This window comes from Hakea prostrata, chromosome 4 (genome assembly GCF_041222555.1).
Source record: "Hakea prostrata isolate BN-2017 chromosome 4, UWA_Hpros_2, whole genome shotgun sequence".
Lineage (NCBI taxonomy): Eukaryota > Viridiplantae > Streptophyta > Magnoliopsida > Proteales > Proteaceae > Hakea > Hakea prostrata.
The window spans coordinates 46,812,814-46,831,890 of NC_142603.1; the positions used below are offsets into that span (position 1 = coordinate 46,812,814).

Below are 19,077 nucleotides of genomic sequence, written 5' to 3' on the forward strand. Positions count from 1 at the left end.
TTTTACACTAAAAATGTGAATCTGTAGATTTATGGGTAAGGGGTGAAATTCAGAGATTTCAAAAAAGCTCATTTGCACATTCACAAAAATCATGTCGATCAAATAAATTTTTAGGATGAATCCACAAATTTCATTACACAACCAAACATTTAATTTTATAAATTATGATTACATAGATTTGAAATCTATATATTTGAAATCTCTAGATATTTGAAATCTCCAGACTCACGTAACCAAACAGGCCCTTACAGAATCCCTTCATAATTTAAATTGTTTCCATAAATTCTTTCATGTATATATTATTCTCTAACCACATTTGACACGTTAACTTTTGAGGCGTAAATCACTGAAATATAATCGGTAAGCTCATTGATCTCAAAGATTTTGCCATAAAATGTCTTCATAATTTGAATTATTTCAAGAAATTATTCTATGTAGATTTTCCTCTCTAACCACATTTGACACATTGTCTTTTGAGACTTGAATCATTAGGATAGAATTGGTAAGATTGTCCATTGATATTGAAGATTTCGTAATAGAATCGAGAGAGAAATCACATAAAAATAGTGAGAAATTGCCAAAATATCGCAAAAAATAAAGATTCTCACGATACATAGGTCTTGGGCGATTTTCTGCCCATTTCGGGTTCGTTCGGTTACTGCCGAACTGCCGAAATTTGTTCGGCGATATGTTGTACTATGCTTGGAATTCAATTTTTTCAATATGATCGAAATATCCCTAACGTTATGGTGCGCGCAAGCTGGCCCGGATGAACCTCATTTCCAAAAATATCCCTGACGTTGATAAAATGTCTAGATTACTCTTTTATTTGTGATCCTATTTTCATTCTTCAGACCACCCTAATATCCAACCCAACCCGTGCGAGCAAGCTCGCTCACCTCACTAACTTTAGTCTACCCCTGCATCAAAGCCATGTTGCCCATTGTGCTCACTCACCTGTACTCATCTGCATCGAAGCAAAGAAGGTAATTCATAGCCTTCCTCTTTGATTTTGTCCGAACTGAAACACGCGCGCACTCACACTTATACACATTCCCACTGAGCTGGTCGTGGCCTATAGTTGCACTCGCTGGGGCTGGGTCATTCATGGCCTACAGTCACAAACGAACTCACACAGTGCCCTGCATTCACGAACTGCTCCCAAGCAAAATCCCAAGCAACTAGCACCTCATACATAGACGCTTGACGAGAAGTCTGTGAGAACACCATAGCCTTGCACAGGTGCACCCACGCGCACACACCACGAGCAACTAGCTCCCTTGGCCTTGCACACGGTCCCTAACCCACCACACCCTGGCCGTGCACCCCCCCCCCCCCGCCACCCCTGGCCTGTGCGCCCGCACACACACCCATCCCACTTGGCCCTCATTAGAGGTAACGAGGTTGCCACTCCTCTAAAGACGGACCTGACTCCTCAACTTCGTGAGATTTTTTCTTTTGGATTCATTCATGGCATGATGGAAAGTGGGTGAGCATAGCTCTGATAACCACCTAGTGGAACTACGTACTTTACTTTATATCTTATAGTTTTGTGCGCGTCACCTATATTATGCTGATCCAGTTTTCAAGAGGCTCATTGATAAACTGGCACATTATTGAGGTGGCAGAGCCAGACATGTTGAACGTACATAACCAAGTAAAGGATCTGTATCCACATAACCAAGAAGTAGAGGATGAAACAGATGCAGAGGACCCATTCACATTTCAGTTTGTTTAAGGAAGTTCAGGTAGTTGACATGGAGAATACAACTCTTCATGTACTCCGCAAATTGGTTTTTGATGCTGTTATTCATCACTTGTGGTGGAAGCATAACTTTACGAAGAAATTGTGTAAAAAATTCGGATGTTTAAATTGAACGAAGTGAAAGAAACTCAAAGGAGTAGAATCATAGAGATAACAAAGAAGTCCAATACACTTGGGCTGTGCAAATAAAAAAACTAATTCAAAGATAAATCAATTATAAAAATCAAATACTATTTTTTATTAAACAAACTCAATCAGTACTCAATAAACTCCAATAGTTTTTAAGATCTAAAACTGACAAACGAGTAATCGTTTTCTGAAGCATTCGTACAGCAGTTTTTTGCCAAGGAATTCTTTATTGGGAGTCAACTTTATTAACAATTTTAGAGCAGATATATATTTTACAAATGATAATTAGAATCAATAAAACAGAATACTAGGGTTACACTGTTACTTGCGTTTAAAGATTTGTTTGGAATGAATGTATTTCAGCACAAAATTTCTTCTTCAAGTTAACGGCGGTGCCTTTAGAAATCCTTCCAGAGTTCAAATACATGGAATATAACCCTAACAACAGACTTTCTTTCTAATCCATTTGGGCGCTGTTTTGCTTCCTCTTCTAGCCACCCTTGCCAAGTCCCCAACAACAACAGTTTGCTCCCACTATAAAAATTGAACCCAACTTCCACTTACCAAATACATTCAAACAAACCCTTCTAAGTTCTTAGTTCCAAATCTACTCAATTAATCTCACAGAGAAGCTTCAAGTCTAACATGGCAAGATTTGGATTCTCCCTTCTTCTTCTATTGCTCATAATCCCTGCTATCCTTTTATTCTTACCATTGACAAATGCTGTTGATATCAACGTCATCACTGATTCTGGGGCAATAGGTGATGGCAAAACAGATGTGAACAAGGCTCTATTATCAGCTTGGGCAACTGCTTGTGAATCATCAGAGGCTTCAACCATAAACATACCCCGTAAGGGCCGGTTCTTGCTTAGTCCAATTGAGTTCCAAGGACCATGCAAGAACTCGAAGATTACATTTCGTATAGATGGAACCCTGGTTGCTCCTGATTACAAGAAAATGGCTAGTTCTCAAAATTGGATTATGTTCTACGCTGTGGACGGGGTGTCCATCATTGGAAATGGATATCTTGATGGCAGAGGCACCAGCTTGTGGGCATGCAAGGCTTCCGGGAATAAGAATTGTCCCACCGGTGCAGCGGTATGTACATATGTCCCCTGGTGCATGCTTTAGTTAAAATACAGCTTTCAGAATTAGTTGAAAGTGATTCATCATTGTATCATTTTTGACATAGTTGCATTTGGATTTTGCTTTTGCAGTCACTTTCTTTCTATAGCTCGAAAAACATATTAGTACAAAACGTGAAATCGATCAATGCGAAACTCTTTCACATGGTTGTATATTCATCTGAAAATGTATTAATACAAGGAGTGAGCATCATTGCTCCAGGTGATAGTCCAAACACAGATGGTATACATGTTCAAGAATCAACAAATGTTCGTGTATTCAATACCGGTATCAAAACCGGAGATGATTGCATTTCTATTGGATCGGGCACACGAAATATGACAATCCAACGTATTTCATGTGGCCCCGGACATGGTATAAGGTGAGGATAAATTAATGAATTTTTGATAATTAAATTTCTTAACTTATTTTAATGTTGGCAATACATTTGTTTATGTATACTAATATAAAGGAGTATGTAATATGCTGCAGCATTGGAAGTTTGGGTTCAGGAAAAGAAGAAGAAACAGTGCAAAATGTGATCGTGAAGAGTGTAGTGTTCAATGGAACTCAAAATGGAGTAAGGATCAAAGCCTGGGGAAGGCCTAGCAATGGATTTGTGAAAGGAGTGATTTTTAAGCAAATTGTGATGAAAAACGTCCAAAACCCAATTGTTATTGATCAAAACTATTGCCCTCACAGCACAGGTTGTCCTAATCAGGTGAGTAATATATAAATACAACTATATTACTATATTTTTTAAAAGAAGTAGTTGGGCTGATCATCAATACTTACTTGTATTAATATTTATTCTACAGAACTCAGGAATACAAATAAGTGGAGTCACATACACAAACATAGTTGGGACATCTGCAACTCCAGTGGCCGTGTTCTTCAACTGCAGTGCAACCACACCATGCAAAGGAATTGGTTTGCAAAATATAAAGCTCACATACAATGATCAAGCTGCACAATCATTTTGCAAGAATATACATGGTAACGCTGCTGGTGTAGTCAACCCACCAAGTTGTCTTAGATAAGAATTGACATATATAATATATAGTTCTTGTAAATTAAAAAAAATAAAAATTTTTAGTCGTTTCTTTGTAAATTCAATTCTTTCTCTATGGAACCAGAATTTATGTTAAACCAGGGAAATTGTATTCTTTGTCATGTCTTCAGCAAGTTAGTAACTTCAAGAAGCAATCTTGTACCATTTTATATAATTAAATAAAAAAATAAAATCGATTAGCCATGGAAGAGACAAGACTGGTTGGTACTATTTCTTCCATTTCAAGTTTATGGTCTAGCCATTACCAAAAAATATAAAGTTTTTATCTAGGTTGTTTGACTTCATGTTTCACCTTGAAGGAATATCTGCTCAGCGATGGGTGATGAAAAATTGCCATTATGGGTTTAATTAGGGTTTGAACTGATTAGTGACTGCAATCTGATCAAAATTAGGAATAAAAAGGAAAATTCACTGTTACCTCCCTTCCAAATTCATGTGGAGTCACTACTTCATCCCTTGCAATTTTTAAAATTGTGGAAAAGAAATGTAAATCTTAAGAGAGAGTTTTCTTAAAAGATCTTTTTTGGATGAAATTCAAATAGCACGCCCGGTGGGACACGAACATTTTCTTAAAAGATCTTATTAAGTAAATGTATTTTTATGGTGTGAAAGAGTAACCAAAATGAGAGTTTGTACTTGTATATTGTAGTTTTTTTTGGGTAGAATATAGTATATGATATTTTCACTACATAGGTTTCACAAAATTTATTCTCTCACTGCATTTTAGTCTACTGCTTTTGTTTTCTTTTGAGTAAATTACACGAACCGCTATAAAGGGAGTAAAACTTTTGATCACCCGCTATTACCTCCTAAATTATGCGGCACCCCACACTCAAAATTACAAGTTACCCACAATTACATTTTCAGTTAACTGTAGGTAATTTGCGGCATTCTAGTCTTCACTCTTCGATTCTTTTTGAGCTAAAAAAGGTTTGGCATTTTGTTGCTACTCATGAGAGATGGATAGTGGGTGATGGGAAAAAAATAACATTTTGAAAGGATTGCTGGTTAGGAGACTTTACTGGTTGTGCTCAGTTTGAGGTTCCTCTTATTTTGGCAAAAAAATTGAAACTTAAAGTGGTGGACTACTTTCTTGATTGGCAGTAGTGTTTAATGAGGGTCCAATCCCCTCGATTAAAAGAAGTTCTGAAGTTAGTAATTCTTATCCATCTCCCTACTGGTGTTCACGAGGATATTTGTCACTGGATTGGTACTATTCAAGGGAGTTCTCAATAAAATCAGCCTGTGATATGCATAGGAAAAATGGGGCGGTTTTGGATTGGGCGAAGAAGATTTGGAATTTGAAATTATTGTCTAGGCAGCAGATTTTTTGTTGGTGGGTCTTTCAGGGGAAGCTCCCGATTGATGCAATTGTAATGTCCAAAGGAATCTCCTTGGCTTCACGTTGTGGTATGTGTCTAGGGGCTTTTGAAGATATTACTCATATTTTTATTCAGTGCTCTTTTGCTCGTAGCTGTTGGGAGTCTTTGTGTGGATGGTTTGGTATGAGTTCTAAGCTACCTCTACTCTTTAAGACAATTATAAATGGTGGGGACAACAGGCAAAGTCTTATTATGTGGTTTCATGGATGCTTCCTGCTTTTGTATTATCTGTGGTTTGCTCGTAATAAGTATCGATATGAGGAGTGCTTACTTCTAAAAATTGGGTATTATATCATATCTTCTTTGATCTCAGTCATCATGATTATGTAATTGGTAGCAGAAAGGCATCTCCAGCAGTGTTCGCTCAAGCGCTGGCGATGGGTCTGAAAATTTCTGTTAAGAGCCCTACTCCTCCTCAAGAAATTTTTTGGGTATCTCTTTCAACATGGTGGGTTATGCTAAATGCCGATGGCAGTTCTCTGGGCAGTTCTGGTATGGCTGGTGTGGGTGTTTTGTTTAGAGATGAGTCATCAATTGTTCTTTTTAATTTCAACTCTTTTTTAGGTATTAAAACTAATTTTGAAGCTTAAATGGAGGCATTGATGTAGGCTATAGAGTGGGCAGTAAAGTTAGATATACCACGCGTATGGATTGAATGTGATTCAGTGGCTGTAGTGGTCTTGATTCAGAAAGGAAGATTCCCTGGTGTTTCTTGCAGCGCTGGAGAGGTGTTGATCTTTTTATTGCTAGTCATCCTTGGAAAATTTCCCATTGTTATAGAAAAATCAATCAGGCTGACTACTTGGCAAATTGGGCTGCGAGACGGGGTTCTTCAAATGTTAATACACCCTGGCTAGCAGCGATACTGAGTGAACTTGATCTAGAGGCTTCTGGTCGTCCGCGCTTCAGATTTTGACTTCTTTTATATGTTGATGTGAAATGGAACCTATGAGGTTGGGTGTATTTAGGGGCAACTGATGTTGCGGGATTGATGGTTGGCTCCTTTTGTTTTTTGTATGAGTTTTTTCGCTTTTTAATACAAATGACCCTTTTAGCGAAAAAAAGTAAAATTATTGTGATATTGTGAAACAGTAACCAAAATGTGAGTCTGTACTTGTATATAGTAGTATAACTTTTTATTTTTTTGGGTAGAATTATTAGCTTTATATTATGGGGTGGGGTCTATTACATATATCATAGGGAGTGTCGTTCCCATGACCTCTTCACCAAGAAGTATTGGCCATTTCCGACTGAATAATTCTTCGATGGTATGTTAAGTACATTTTTACTTTAGTAAAAAATTAACCACCCCTTTGGCAATAATGAAATCTTTGATCAAAACCAATATTTGCCAAAATTACTATTATCTCCTTACTTTCACTTTTCTTTTTTTGGTAAGAAAACATACCTCATGTTGTAGTGTCCATCGGGATAAAGTATCTCAAAGGGATAAACCTGCATTCAGTAAGCGCCAAAAGAATACATTGAATTTCAGATGGATAGGAAGTTTCCAACAGACTCCCCACCACTTCAAAAGTTCATTCACTGAGTTGGGAACCTTCATCTTAACATGGTTTGGGTTGCTAATTTAGTGGAAAAACTGCCCATTGAAGAAAGAATAGACACTAATGAGTGATCAGAAAGAGAAATGGGAAATGAAATAGATGGGGGGGGGGGGCATCAGAGGTATCGAATAACTCCTTGTTAACTGCTTCAATGTCTCCTGCCACTCGAGCCACGGTGGTGTTCCTTGGCCAGATGGAGGAGTTAAAATTTAAATTGATTAGTGACTACAATCGGATCAAAATTAGGAATAAAAGGAAAACTCACTGTTACCTCCCTCCCAAATTAATGCGGAGTCACTACTTCATCCCTTGCAATTTTCAAATTATTAAGAAGAAACGTAAATCTTAAGAGGAGTTTTCTTAAAAGATGCAACTCTTGAGGTTAAGTACAAGTATTTTGATGCTGTGAAAGAGTAACCAAAATGTGAGTTTGTACTTGTATATGGTATTTTTTTTTTGCTTAGAATATAGTATATGATAGTTTTACTACATAGGTTTTAGAAAACTAATACTCTCACTGCATTCTTGTCAACTGCTTTTGTTTTCTTTTTTTTGGCCCGAAGTCTACTGCTACTTGAGTGTTGAATAAGATTTTTGTCTTATTGTTAAGCAGCTTAAACTCCAGGTTTTGCAGGTCGGCTGCTCCTACTCAATCTGCCATCAAAAAAAAAAAAAAAAAAAAAAAAAAAATTCTAACTTGTGTCTATCTTAGGTTCAGTGGTTTTTGAGTGTCTTTGTGTATTTTTGGGCCTTGCAGTTTGAGTGCATGTACTTGGAGAATTAGAAGCTCTTCAATAAGTACCACAGGAAATTGCTAATCATCACGACTTTTATAAGCTCTCTTTGGTATAGTTATTTTTTGGTAAAATTCAATTTGGAGTTCATTCAGAGAATCATGAAAGGCTCAAAACTCATGCAGAACAAGGGCCATCATTTTCCTTTCTTTGTTGCTATATTGTGCAAACAAAGAAATGTATGTGACCATGTATAGTTCTGTTGTGAGGTATTCAACAAACATTGTTCTCTCATCCTGTAAATACTTACTTTTCATGCATCTTCCTGCACAAATAGGTCCCTCTAAGGTTCAGTTATGTTTCTTCAAGGCTGCAACTGAACTTCTTCTGATGGTCAATTTGCATTACTGAATGTTCGGATCCATAGTGACAGTTGGGATGATTGGTGCAGTTACAAATGACTCATTGTAGACTGCATTGGGGGGAAAGGGGATATGAACAGTAAATGAAGGTCTATTAGTGACCCTAAAGCTGGTGTTCTTCATTCTCACTAAAGCTATCTTTGCTCATGGAAACATGCAATGAGATTGGCAGCCTTGTTCTGCATCACTGGATGGCTTGCTATCTACTTTTCCAATGTTAATTTTTGTTACTAAGGTCATTCAAACTGTTTTATCACTCCAAGCACCATCACCTAGTGACATTTTCCTTTTGTATTATTGATTTAAAGGACCAATGCCTCTCATGCAACATTGGATGGCTGATTGCTGGTAATGGATGTGTTGTCTTCTCTCAAGTGGTCTGTGTTTTCAAACCGAAATGTTTCCCGATTTGTTTCAGCACTGCTATTGTCTCGTGGATGGATTACACTCTTCATTCAAAACCTAAGTAACAAAATTTATATTATCTGATATTATTCAATATTAGGAAGTTTACCGTCATTAGGAATGTTAACCAATCATCTTGAACCGAATGCTTTGAAACTGGTTCAGATTTCCCGTTTGGGACACACAGGGAATTTCTTGATGTAACAATGCCAAACAAATAAAAGAGATACCATAAAGACCCTAAATCCCACAATTCAGAATACATGGATGATACGGTAATTTTCAACTGTAGGGTGTTGAGCCATGGGATCTGGAGACGATAGCCGCCGGCAGCAGAAAAAAGAAATTGCTGAATCAGAGGATATTCTTCTTCTAAGACTGAAATTGAAACATCCACCATCCTATTGATTTTTCCTTTTAAAATCTTTAGAATCAATGGACAATCTTTCCAATTATATCCAAATTATTTAAGATTCAGATGGTAATGGGCTAAATGTAATTAAGAGGAGAATCTATCTCATGGCTGTAGTAAATCGAAACCGGATGATATTGGTTTGTTGGGTAGCAAACCGGGGGAACCGGACGATATTTCGCACCTTGGCACTTAGAGGCGGCTACGCAAAAGACCACAAACCCAAGCCCAAGCCCAATCCCAAGCTCAATCCCAAACCCTACTCCAATCCCGACGGAACCCATGCCCAAACCATGTTGAATCTGCAAATAAGCCGGCAACATTCTTTAACTGTTGGTGGATGCTGTGGTTGATGTTGAGAGTGAGTAAGGTTTGCCGGGAAAAGAATCTGACTGTCTTTAACTTGAGTTCATGAATGAGTAAGGCACGACTAAGAGATAGGAAACTTTGTGGTTCATTTTTTGAGGCTAATGCAGCAACAATATCTTGATAATCTTTTCCCAGATTTCGGAAAACAATAGCATTGAGTTCAGTATCTCCAACTGGTTTTCCGGCAGCCACAAGTTGATCACAAATAATTTTGACTTCACGAAGGTATTCTAAAAGTGATTTTCCTTCCTTGGATGTATCTTGAAGTCGCATATGCAACTTTAGAACACTTGCATAAGAGAGAGTACCGAAGGCTGTCTGGAGAGCATCCCACAATTCAGCAGCCGAATCTAGACCAACCACATAAGGGAGAATTTCTGGAGAGAGGCTAGATATGATCAAACTCATGACAAGTTGATCTTTGCGACTCCATTCAGCGTGAGCAGGATTAGGTATTGCATCGGTGGATTCTGGTGGAATGATGGTTTCTGGTGGACAGACGGTGCTACCTTGAATAAATCCAACAAGTTCCTGGCTACGGAGAATGGGAAATAATTGGGTTTTCCAAAGAAGAAAATTATCAGAGGTGAGTTTCAAGGTGATAGGCATAGGATCTTGGATAGATGGGTTTGCTGAAGAAGCCATTGGTGGATACCTAGAGGAGAAGGAAGATGAGAGGTTAAGGCTAAGGATCGATGATCGTTACCTTGTGGATGATTGTTCCCTTTTGTAATATGGATTTGTAAGGATCTACAACAAACATCTCGTCTCTCCTCTTCCCTTGAGGCTTAAGTTTAGGGTTTTGTTTAGATGATCATTCCCTTGAGGCTTAAGTTTGTGAATGAGGATCCGTTAGATTCACTTTCTAATTGGGTTCTAACTCAATCCGTTAGGAATAGTACAATAGATATCGAGATCCGGTCAAAAATTTGGAATTCGAGTTTGCAAAATTTGAAAGAATTCAAATGGCGTTTTACAACCGTTTGGTTGCTAAACAAAGATAAACCCTTGGATTACTTAATGCCACATGACACAATTTTATGAGGGAATTGTTGGAAAAGAAATTACAGACTTCTCAATGGAGAAGTCATGGACTGGATTCGTCCCTTACAAAGCTCCCTTAATCGAGGTGCGCGCAAGTTGGCTTAGATGAACCCCAGACAAAAAAAAAAAAAAAAAAACAAATTTGCACAGAATGTGAATCCGTCCATAAAGTGCTTGATTAAATTTATTATTACTAAATTGTAGCTGAACACAGGGGCGGACCTATGGAGGAGCCGAGGGGGGCCATGGCCCCCTCGGATTTTTTAAATTTTTATACAAATGCCCATAATTCCCTTGATTTTTTCACTTTTTTCTCTTCCCATATGTGAAATGTCCCTATTTACTCCCCCAAATATTGATAATCATTTTTAAAAGTAAAATAATGGTTACAAATGTCATTCTTAATTAAAACTAATTCCTCAATCCCTATTTATTCTCCCTACTTTTCTCTCTCATCTTTTCTTCCTATTTATTCTCTTCTGTTTATAAACGTGCTATAGGAAATTTTTGAAAAAACATCTTATTAGGTATTCAAAAATCAAAATGTCATTTATAATAAGAAACTAATTCTTCAATCCCTATTAATTCTCTTTTATCTCCTCTCTCCTCTCTTATTTATTCTCTTTTATCTCCTCTCTCCTCTCTCCTCGTTTCTTTCTATTTATTCTCTCTCCCTTCTTTAAGCGGAAAAAAAAATCTACTCCACAATTTGGTACCATTTCTCTTTCTTAATTTATTTATCGTTTCTCTTTTTCTCCTATTTTTGTTATTCTTTTTATTTAATTTTATGTTATATGTTTCTTTATTTCTTCTGCAAATTTTGTTATTTGATTTTGTATTGTGAATAAAATGTCTATAGTTACTAAGTAACTAATTGCCATTGCTATCTTACCTAAAAATTTGTCTACATCTCTTATCAAAGAAAATTTCTACTTGCATTTAACTTTTTAGGGTTGAAGTCATTTGTATATATATTTTTTCTATATTGTTGCTTTAATTTTACCTATATTTGGTTGAAATTTTTTTCATTATTAATAATTTATCCTTTTTTTTCAAATATGTGTGGGCCCCACAAAATATATGTGGGTCTATTATTTAATAGAATAAAATAATTTAGAAGTGGGACCTCAAATGAGTCTTATAAGGGCCCATGTAATATGTGTGACAAAAAATCATTAGTGGCTGAACGGATGTGTAGATTGATTTTGCTCTCGTTGAGATCTTATCGTTAAATCTATAGAATTATGCTCTCGTTGAGATCTTATCGTTAAATCTATAGAATTAAGTTTGAACTGTTCGTTAAAGTTTAAGATTTTTCCCACTACTTATGAGTAATTTCACCAGGCCAAATCTTTATTTATTTATTATTTTTTATAACTAATTGGATAAAGTCGAGTAACCTCCGCCCCCATGGAAAGGAGGTTTTCTAGGGTTCTTTGGTGATGGCATGTTTCAGGTTTTTAATTTGGTTTGAACATATTTAATGGGGTTTTGAAAGCTTGAGTTGAAGTTCTCTCTTGATTTCATACATTTTAAAAACCAACCCCTACCCGATGTTAACAGAAGAGATCATCGCTTTTTAGAAGAGAAGAAAACTGAATCCTCCACAACAAATAGTTTGAACCAGTAAAATAATTTGATGACTGATTTCGCAGGAAACATGGAAGAAACTCAATAACCAAAACGACAAATTCATTGATGATTAACCCAAGATTCATTGATATTTTCCAAAGAGACGGTGGTAGAAGTACAACAAATAGTTTGAACCGGTAAAATTCAGCGAACGGAGAAATATTAGAAGTCATCACAACGATTTCGCAGGAAACATGGAAGAAACTCAATAACCAAAACGACAAATTCATTGATATTTTCCAAAGAGACGGTGGTAGAAGTTTAACGTTAAACTCTCTGTTGTTTTTATTTTTTATTTATTTAATGTCATTTAAATGACAACCAAAGTTAACAAAACTAACCCATAAATAAAGAGAAAATTTAAAAATATTGTTCCACGATTTAGATTTAGTTTACAAAATCTGATGGTAGATATTTAGAAACGTTTAGCTACCTCCTTCTCATTTATTATTTAGTTTCGTATTTTTGATGCATTGATAAGTACGTAACATTCTTAAATATATATATATATATATATATATATATATATATATATATATATATATATATATATATATATATATATAACATTTAATATTAAAATTAATGTCACCCTAATGTTTGAATTCTGAAAAAGACTAAATATTAAAATTAATATCACCCTAATGTTTGAATTCCGAAAAAGACTACCAGGGGGAAGGGTTAGCGAATGTTTGTTATGTCAAACTGCTGTGGTAAACACACGACGTGCTTGAACACGATCTGGTGGGTTTCAAGTTAATTCTGTAAGAGCTATTTGCAGAAACTCCTCCTTGCAAGCTACAACATCCATCATCGAACAGTTCTTATGCTTTTTCTTAAACCTTTAAATGTAAAAATAAAATTTTATATTTACACATATACCCTTGCATTTTCTATTACAATTGTCCGATTTATTTGGCCAAATCCCGACCATTGACAATCGCAAATAAAAATCCACAAAATATACCCTAATTCAAATATTGCAGAATAAGCTCGTTTTTGGTATTGAGATCTTTTTAGGGTTTGAGGGTGAGAAAAAAGATAAAATAGATTTTCAAAAAAGAATGTATATTTATAATTTTAACCTCACTTTCCATGGATTTTATGGAATTTTCTATTCTTCTAAATAGAAATAAGATGTAAGATAGATAGATGCCTGTTGTCACAGAATCTCCACTTTCTAGTTTAACCACCTTACTCGCTAGACCAGTTTACACCGTGAGTAAGTAAACAAATGAGAGTGGGCCGCCTCTAGGGATGGGAAGCCACATTCAAAAAGTAAATCGGATTCCATACCACATGAACCCTTCCAGAGAAGGAAAATTGAATGAAGTTAAGAATAATTCTTCTTTTGTAGGTGTAGAAGTTAATGCCTTCCTGCATTCTTGATTTACCGTTATATAGAAGAAGCTGGATGTAGAAGATCCAGCCTCCTTCTCTCCTTGCGCAATCTTCCTCAAGAAACTTAATACTTGATGGCTTTTTTTATGTTGATGATGAAATGTGTCAGCGGTCGATTCCGTCGAACCATGCTTTTTTCCCATTTTTAAAAGAGTGTGTTATGTATCTAATGAGGCTCAATTTAGTCTATGAGTACTAGATTGGGTCAATAAAGTGTTTGATTCATTTAATTTCTTTATTTTGGTGTTTTTAATGCATTGAACTAATGCCACGCCAAGGTTTGAAATCCTGAAAAAGACTACCCAATGGTCTGTCGCAGGAATAATCATTTAACAAGGACTTCATGTGTTGAATTTCTTTGGGCATTGACCCTGTAAGAACCTGTTTCCAACCATAAATGATGAAACTAATGGAATTTATCACAAGATATTTCATACGAATGATATGCCACCAGCTTTATCAATCAGAAATGATACCAGAATGCCGCGGCAGGAATTTGGATTGTGTACGTTTATGCCAGATTTAGATCCGCAAGTTTCTTTGAGAAATTTACATTTTCATTATTTCATGCTTTACAGCCTTTCATGCAACAAAACCTCCATGCAGCTGCTACTGTCAACCTTGCTGCAACCATACCTCTCTCTCTCAAGAATACTTTGGAACATAAATTTTATTTGCACACACTTGTGTTAAAGAGTTGAGTGAATCCTCAATCTAGTGACTCTCCACCTTGGGTTGAGAAAGTCCTCAAGTTTTTCTATTTCCTTGTATTATCATTCAAGGTTAACAGTGAAGATCATCATTTGCGTTATCTTTTAATATTGGATCCATTGACTGCATCAATTGGCGTAAAAGCAAGGTTCGATTTAGAAGCATCATGCCAAGAAGGGCGAATGTTCGTATGTCAACAATGCAAGAAATTGCATTACAAGATGAGGTGAATCAATTGAACAAAGCAAATCAAAACCTCCAAAAAATGATGGAAGTGGTTTTGCCCTGACTTCCTACAATAGCTTCTAACACTTATCAAACTACTTCTACAATAGATGTGGACCATACTTTTCACATTCAGGGGAAGTGCCGAAGTGAGGATCGTGATGGTTCTTCAAGTTCTACATATATTCAATTCCAACAAGCGCATCCATAAAGACTTTGGGCAAATAAGCGATTAGCACGAGCCATGGAGCAATCCGATAAAAGCATAATGATTTGATTTTAAACTCGATCCTGAACTCTATGTTGATTGGATTGTTTTTATTGACACTTTTTTTAAATGGAAAGAATTATTGGAAGAGAAAAATGTTGATTTTATAGCCACAAAACTTAAAGGTCATGCTTTGATTTGGTGGCGACAATTTCAACAAAGTCCAGAAAGGAGAGGACTTCGCCTAATTAACAATCGGGAGGATATGATAGAAAGATTAGATGAAAAATTTCTCCCTCTTGATTTCTCTCAAACTTTATATAAAAAATTCCACTGTCTTCGGCAATAAAATGATCAAATTGTGAATGACTATACCGAAGAATTTTTTTAAATATTTATGTCGTCTTAATTTACACGAAAACGATAACCAATTGGTGGCTAGATATGTTAGGGGTTTAAAGCTTTCTATTCAAGATGAGATTGCTTTATACCATTTGAACACCCTTTATGAAGTTCGCAATTGGCCATCAAAGCGGAAGAAAAATTGAAGAGAAATTGTTCTAGGGCCTGTTTGGTTAAGCGAATCCAGAGATTTCAAATCTCTGGATTCTCAAATGAGAGATTTTTACCTGTTCGGTTGTGTGAATCCTTAGATTCATGAAATCTAGAGATTCACATTTTTACACTAAAAACGTGAATCTGTAGATTTATGGGTATGAGGTGAAATCCAGAGATTTCACTCATACTATCAAAGCGTTAAAGATTTGAACCATAATTCAATAAATATTTTTTTAGGATAAATCTAGAAATTTCATTCAAAAAATTCAAACTAACCAAACAGTTAATTTTACTGAACCATGACTCTAGAGATTTGAAGTCTCAGAGATTTGAAATCTCTAAATTTTTGAAATCTACGAGACTCAAGTAACCAAACAGGCCCCTAGACAGTTTGAAAGGGCTCCCAATACTACTAAGAGATAAAATTATTGCAAATGACTATTCAAGGCCTAGAAGTAATGAAAAACCAAAACCCATGATCAAAGACCAAAATAAGGGTAAAGAAAATTCTAATGTGTATTATCGATGTGGGGATATGGGTCATTTGTTATTTTCTTGTCCTATTAAAAAGATAGAAAATCGAATCAATTTAATCGAGGGAGATGGTAATGAAGTTGCCTATGAAAATGACCAAGAAGCGATGCAATCCGTTATTTTGCAGATCTTCAATATTAGGCAATTATTTTAATATAAGTGTATCTATATATCTTGTATTTTAGGTAGATTATTTATTATAATTTTCTATTTAGGTAGATTTTTTTGTCAACATAATTTTCTATTCTAAGTAGGTTATTTTTCTTGGGAGAACGTCAAGCTTCTGTTCTGATATCTATATGCATCAATTATCAATAATAGTCACACCAATATTCATCAAAATCTAGTCTTAACAGATTGATATATCGGCGTTCACAGCTGAAAATCAGGTTGGTAAATCTTGGGTTATTGTCAAAATTACTCAGGCACAACTCGAAAGCATTCGGGTGGCCGTTTTCTGAAACATTCGTACACCCAAAGCATACGAGTGGCCGTTTTCTGCCATGGAATCTTTTATTTGGAGTCAACTTTTAACAATTTTGGGGGATGAAATCTATCGTAAATGACAGTTAGAACCTTATAACACAGAATACTGGGGTTACACTGTTACTTGCGTTTAAAGAATTGTTTGGAATGGATGTATTTCAGCTCAAAATTTCTTCTTCAAGTTAACGGCGGTGCCTTTAGAAATCCTTCCACAATTCAAATACATGGAATATAACCCTAACAACAAACTTTCTTTCTTATCCATTTGGGCGCTGTTTTGCTTCCTCTTCTAGCCACCCTTGCAAAGTCCCTAACAACTACAGTTTGCCCCCACTATAAAATGGAACCCAAGGAAACTTCCACTAACCAAACAAAAATTATCCAAACAAACCCTTCCAAGTTCTTAGCTAGTTCCAAATCTACTCAAATCTCACAGAGAAGCTTCAAGTCTAACATGGCAAGATTTGGATTCTCCCTTCTACTTCCATTGCTCATAATCCCTGCTATCCTTTTATTATTACCATTGACAACTGCTGTTGATATCAATGTCATCACTGATTCTGGGGCAATAGGTGATGGCAAAACAGATGTGAACAAGGCTCTATTATCAGCTTGGGCAACTGCTTGTGAATCATCAGAGGCTTCAACCATAAACATACCCCGTAAGGGCCGGTTCTTGCTCAGTCCAATTGAGTTCCAAGGACCATGCAAGAACTCGAAGATTACATTTCGTATAGATGGAACCCTGGTTGCTCCTGACTACAAGAAAATGGCTAGTTCTCAAAATTGGATTATGTTCTACGCTGTGGACGGGGTGTCCATCATTGGAAATGGATATCTTGATGGCAGAGGCACCAGCTTGTGGGCATGCAAGGCTTCTGGGAATAAGAATTGTCCCACTGGTGCAGCGGTATGTATTTATGTCCCCTCGTGCTTTAGTTAAAATAAAGATTTCACAATTAGTTGAAAGTGATTCATCATTGTATCATTTTTGACATAGTTGCATTTGGATTTTGCTTTTGCAGTCACTTTCTTTCTATAGCTCGAAAAACATATTAGTACAAAACGTGAAATCGATCAATGCAAAACTCTTTCACATGGTCGTATATTCATCTGAAAATGTATTAATACAAGGAGTGAGCATCATTGCCCCGGGTGATAGTCCAAACACAGATGGTATACATGTTCAAGAATCAACAAATGTTCGTGTATTCAATACCGGTATCAAAACCGGAGATGATTGCATTTCTATTGGACCGGGCACACGTAATATGACAATCCAACGTATTTCATGTGGCCCCGGACATGGTATAAGGTGAGGATAAATTAATAAATTATTGATAATTAATTAAATTTCTTAACTTATTTTAATGTTGGCAATACATTTGTTTATGTACGTATACTAATGTAAAGGAGTATGTAATATGCTGCAGCATTGGAAGTTTGGGTTCAGGACAAGAAGAAGAAACAGTGGAAAATGTGATCGTGAAGAGTGTAGTGTTCAATGGAACTCAAAATGGAGTAAGGATCAAAGCCTGGGGAAGGCCTAGCAATGGATTTGTGAAAGGAGTGATTTTTAAGCAAATTGTGATGAAAAACGTCCAAAACCCAATTGTTATTGATCAAAACTATTGCCCTCACAGCACAGGTTGTCCTAATCAGGTAAGTAATATAAAAATACAACAATATTACTATATTTTTAAAAAGAAGTAGTTGGCTGATCATCAATACTTACTTGTATTAATATTTATTAATTCTACAGAACTCAGGAATACAAATAAGTGGAGTCACATACACAAACATAGTTGGGACATCTGCAACTCCAGTGGCCGTGTTCTTCAACTGCAGTGCAACCACACCATGCAAAGGAATTGGTTTGCAAAATATAAAGCTCACATACAATGATCAAGCTGCACAATCATTTTGCAAGATTATACATGGTAACGCTGTTGGTGTAGTCAACCCACCAAGTTGTCTTAGATAAGAATTGACATATATAATATATAGTTCTTGCAAATTAAAAAAAAAAATATATTTTTAGTCGTTTCTTTGTAAATTCAATTCTTTCTCTATGGAACCAGAATTTATGTTAAACCAGGGAAATTGTATTCTTTGTCATGTCTTCAGTAAGTTAGCAACTTCAAGAAGCAATCTTGTACCATTTTATATAATTAAATAAAAAAAAAAATTCGATTAGCAATGGAAGAGACAAGACTGGTTGGTACTATTTCTTCCATTTCAAGTTTATGGTCTAGCCATTACCAAAAAATATAAAGTTTTTATCTAGGTTGTTTGACTTCATGTTTCACCTTGAAGGAATATCTGGTCAGCGATGGGTGATGAAAAATTGCCCTTATGGGTTTAATTAGGGTTTGAACTGATTAGTGACTGCAATCTGATCAAAATTAGGAATAAAAAGGAAAATTCACTGTTACCTCCCTTCCAAATTCATGTGGAGTCACTACTTCATCCCTTGCAAATTTTCAAATTGTGGAAAAGAAATGTAAATCTTAAGAGAGTTTTCTTAAAAGATCTTTTCTGGATGAAATTCAAATAGCACGCCCCGGTGGGACATGAACATTTTCTTAAAAGATCTTATTAAGTAAATGTATTTTTATGGCGTGAAAAAGTAACCAAAATGAGAGTTTGTACTTGTATATTGTAGTTTTTTTTGGGTAGAATATAGTATATGATAGTTTCACTACATAGGTTTCACAAAATTTATTCTCTTTTTTTTTTGGTAATAACACAAAATTTATTCTCTCATTGCATTTTAGTCTATTGCTTTTGTTTTCTTTTGAGTAAATTACATGAACTGCTATAAAGGGAGTAAAACTTTTGACCACCCGCTATTACCTCCTAAATTATGCGGCACCCCACACTCAAAATTACAAG

The 19,077-nt window shown here is 35.9% G+C and overlaps 2 protein-coding genes across 2 annotated transcripts; both read left to right on the top strand.

Annotated features, from left to right (window-relative positions):
* Positions 1–2,482: 2,482 nt before the first annotated feature.
* Positions 2,483–4,270, top strand: LOC149019179 (polygalacturonase-like). The gene is made up of 4 exons (XM_089154492.1): positions 2,483–2,995; positions 3,115–3,404; positions 3,515–3,743; positions 3,841–4,270. Exons 1-4 carry the CDS (start codon positions 2,540–2,542, stop codon positions 4,060–4,062), a joined length of 1,197 nt encoding a protein of 398 aa, XP_089010618.1. The 5' UTR covers positions 2,483–2,539; the 3' UTR covers positions 4,063–4,270.
* A 12,303-nt stretch (positions 4,271–16,573) lies between these two features.
* On the top strand, positions 16,574–18,276 carry LOC149019180 (polygalacturonase-like). Its single transcript, XM_089154493.1, has 4 exons — positions 16,574–17,092; positions 17,208–17,497; positions 17,616–17,844; positions 17,945–18,276. Exons 1-4 carry the CDS (start codon positions 16,637–16,639, stop codon positions 18,164–18,166), a joined length of 1,197 nt encoding a protein of 398 aa, XP_089010619.1. The 5' UTR covers positions 16,574–16,636; the 3' UTR covers positions 18,167–18,276.
* Positions 18,277–19,077: the final 801 nt, after the last annotated feature.

Excerpts from the sequence above, each read along its gene's own strand:
- LOC149019180 (XM_089154493.1), top strand. The coding sequence starts at position 16,637 with ATGGCAAGATTTGGATTCTCCCTTCTACTTCCATTGCTCATAATCCCT. Across the intron at positions 17,498-17,615 it reads GGCCCCGGACATGGTATAAG|CATTGGAAGTTTGGGTTCAG; the intron begins GTGAGGATAAAT and ends AATATGCTGCAG. Across the intron at positions 17,845-17,944 it reads GCACAGGTTGTCCTAATCAG|AACTCAGGAATACAAATAAG; the intron begins GTAAGTAATATA and ends TTAATTCTACAG.
- LOC149019179 (XM_089154492.1), top strand. The coding sequence starts at position 2,540 with ATGGCAAGATTTGGATTCTCCCTTCTTCTTCTATTGCTCATAATCCCT. Across the intron at positions 2,996-3,114 it reads ATTGTCCCACCGGTGCAGCG|TCACTTTCTTTCTATAGCTC; the intron begins GTATGTACATAT and ends TTGCTTTTGCAG. Across the intron at positions 3,744-3,840 it reads GCACAGGTTGTCCTAATCAG|AACTCAGGAATACAAATAAG; the intron begins GTGAGTAATATA and ends TTTATTCTACAG.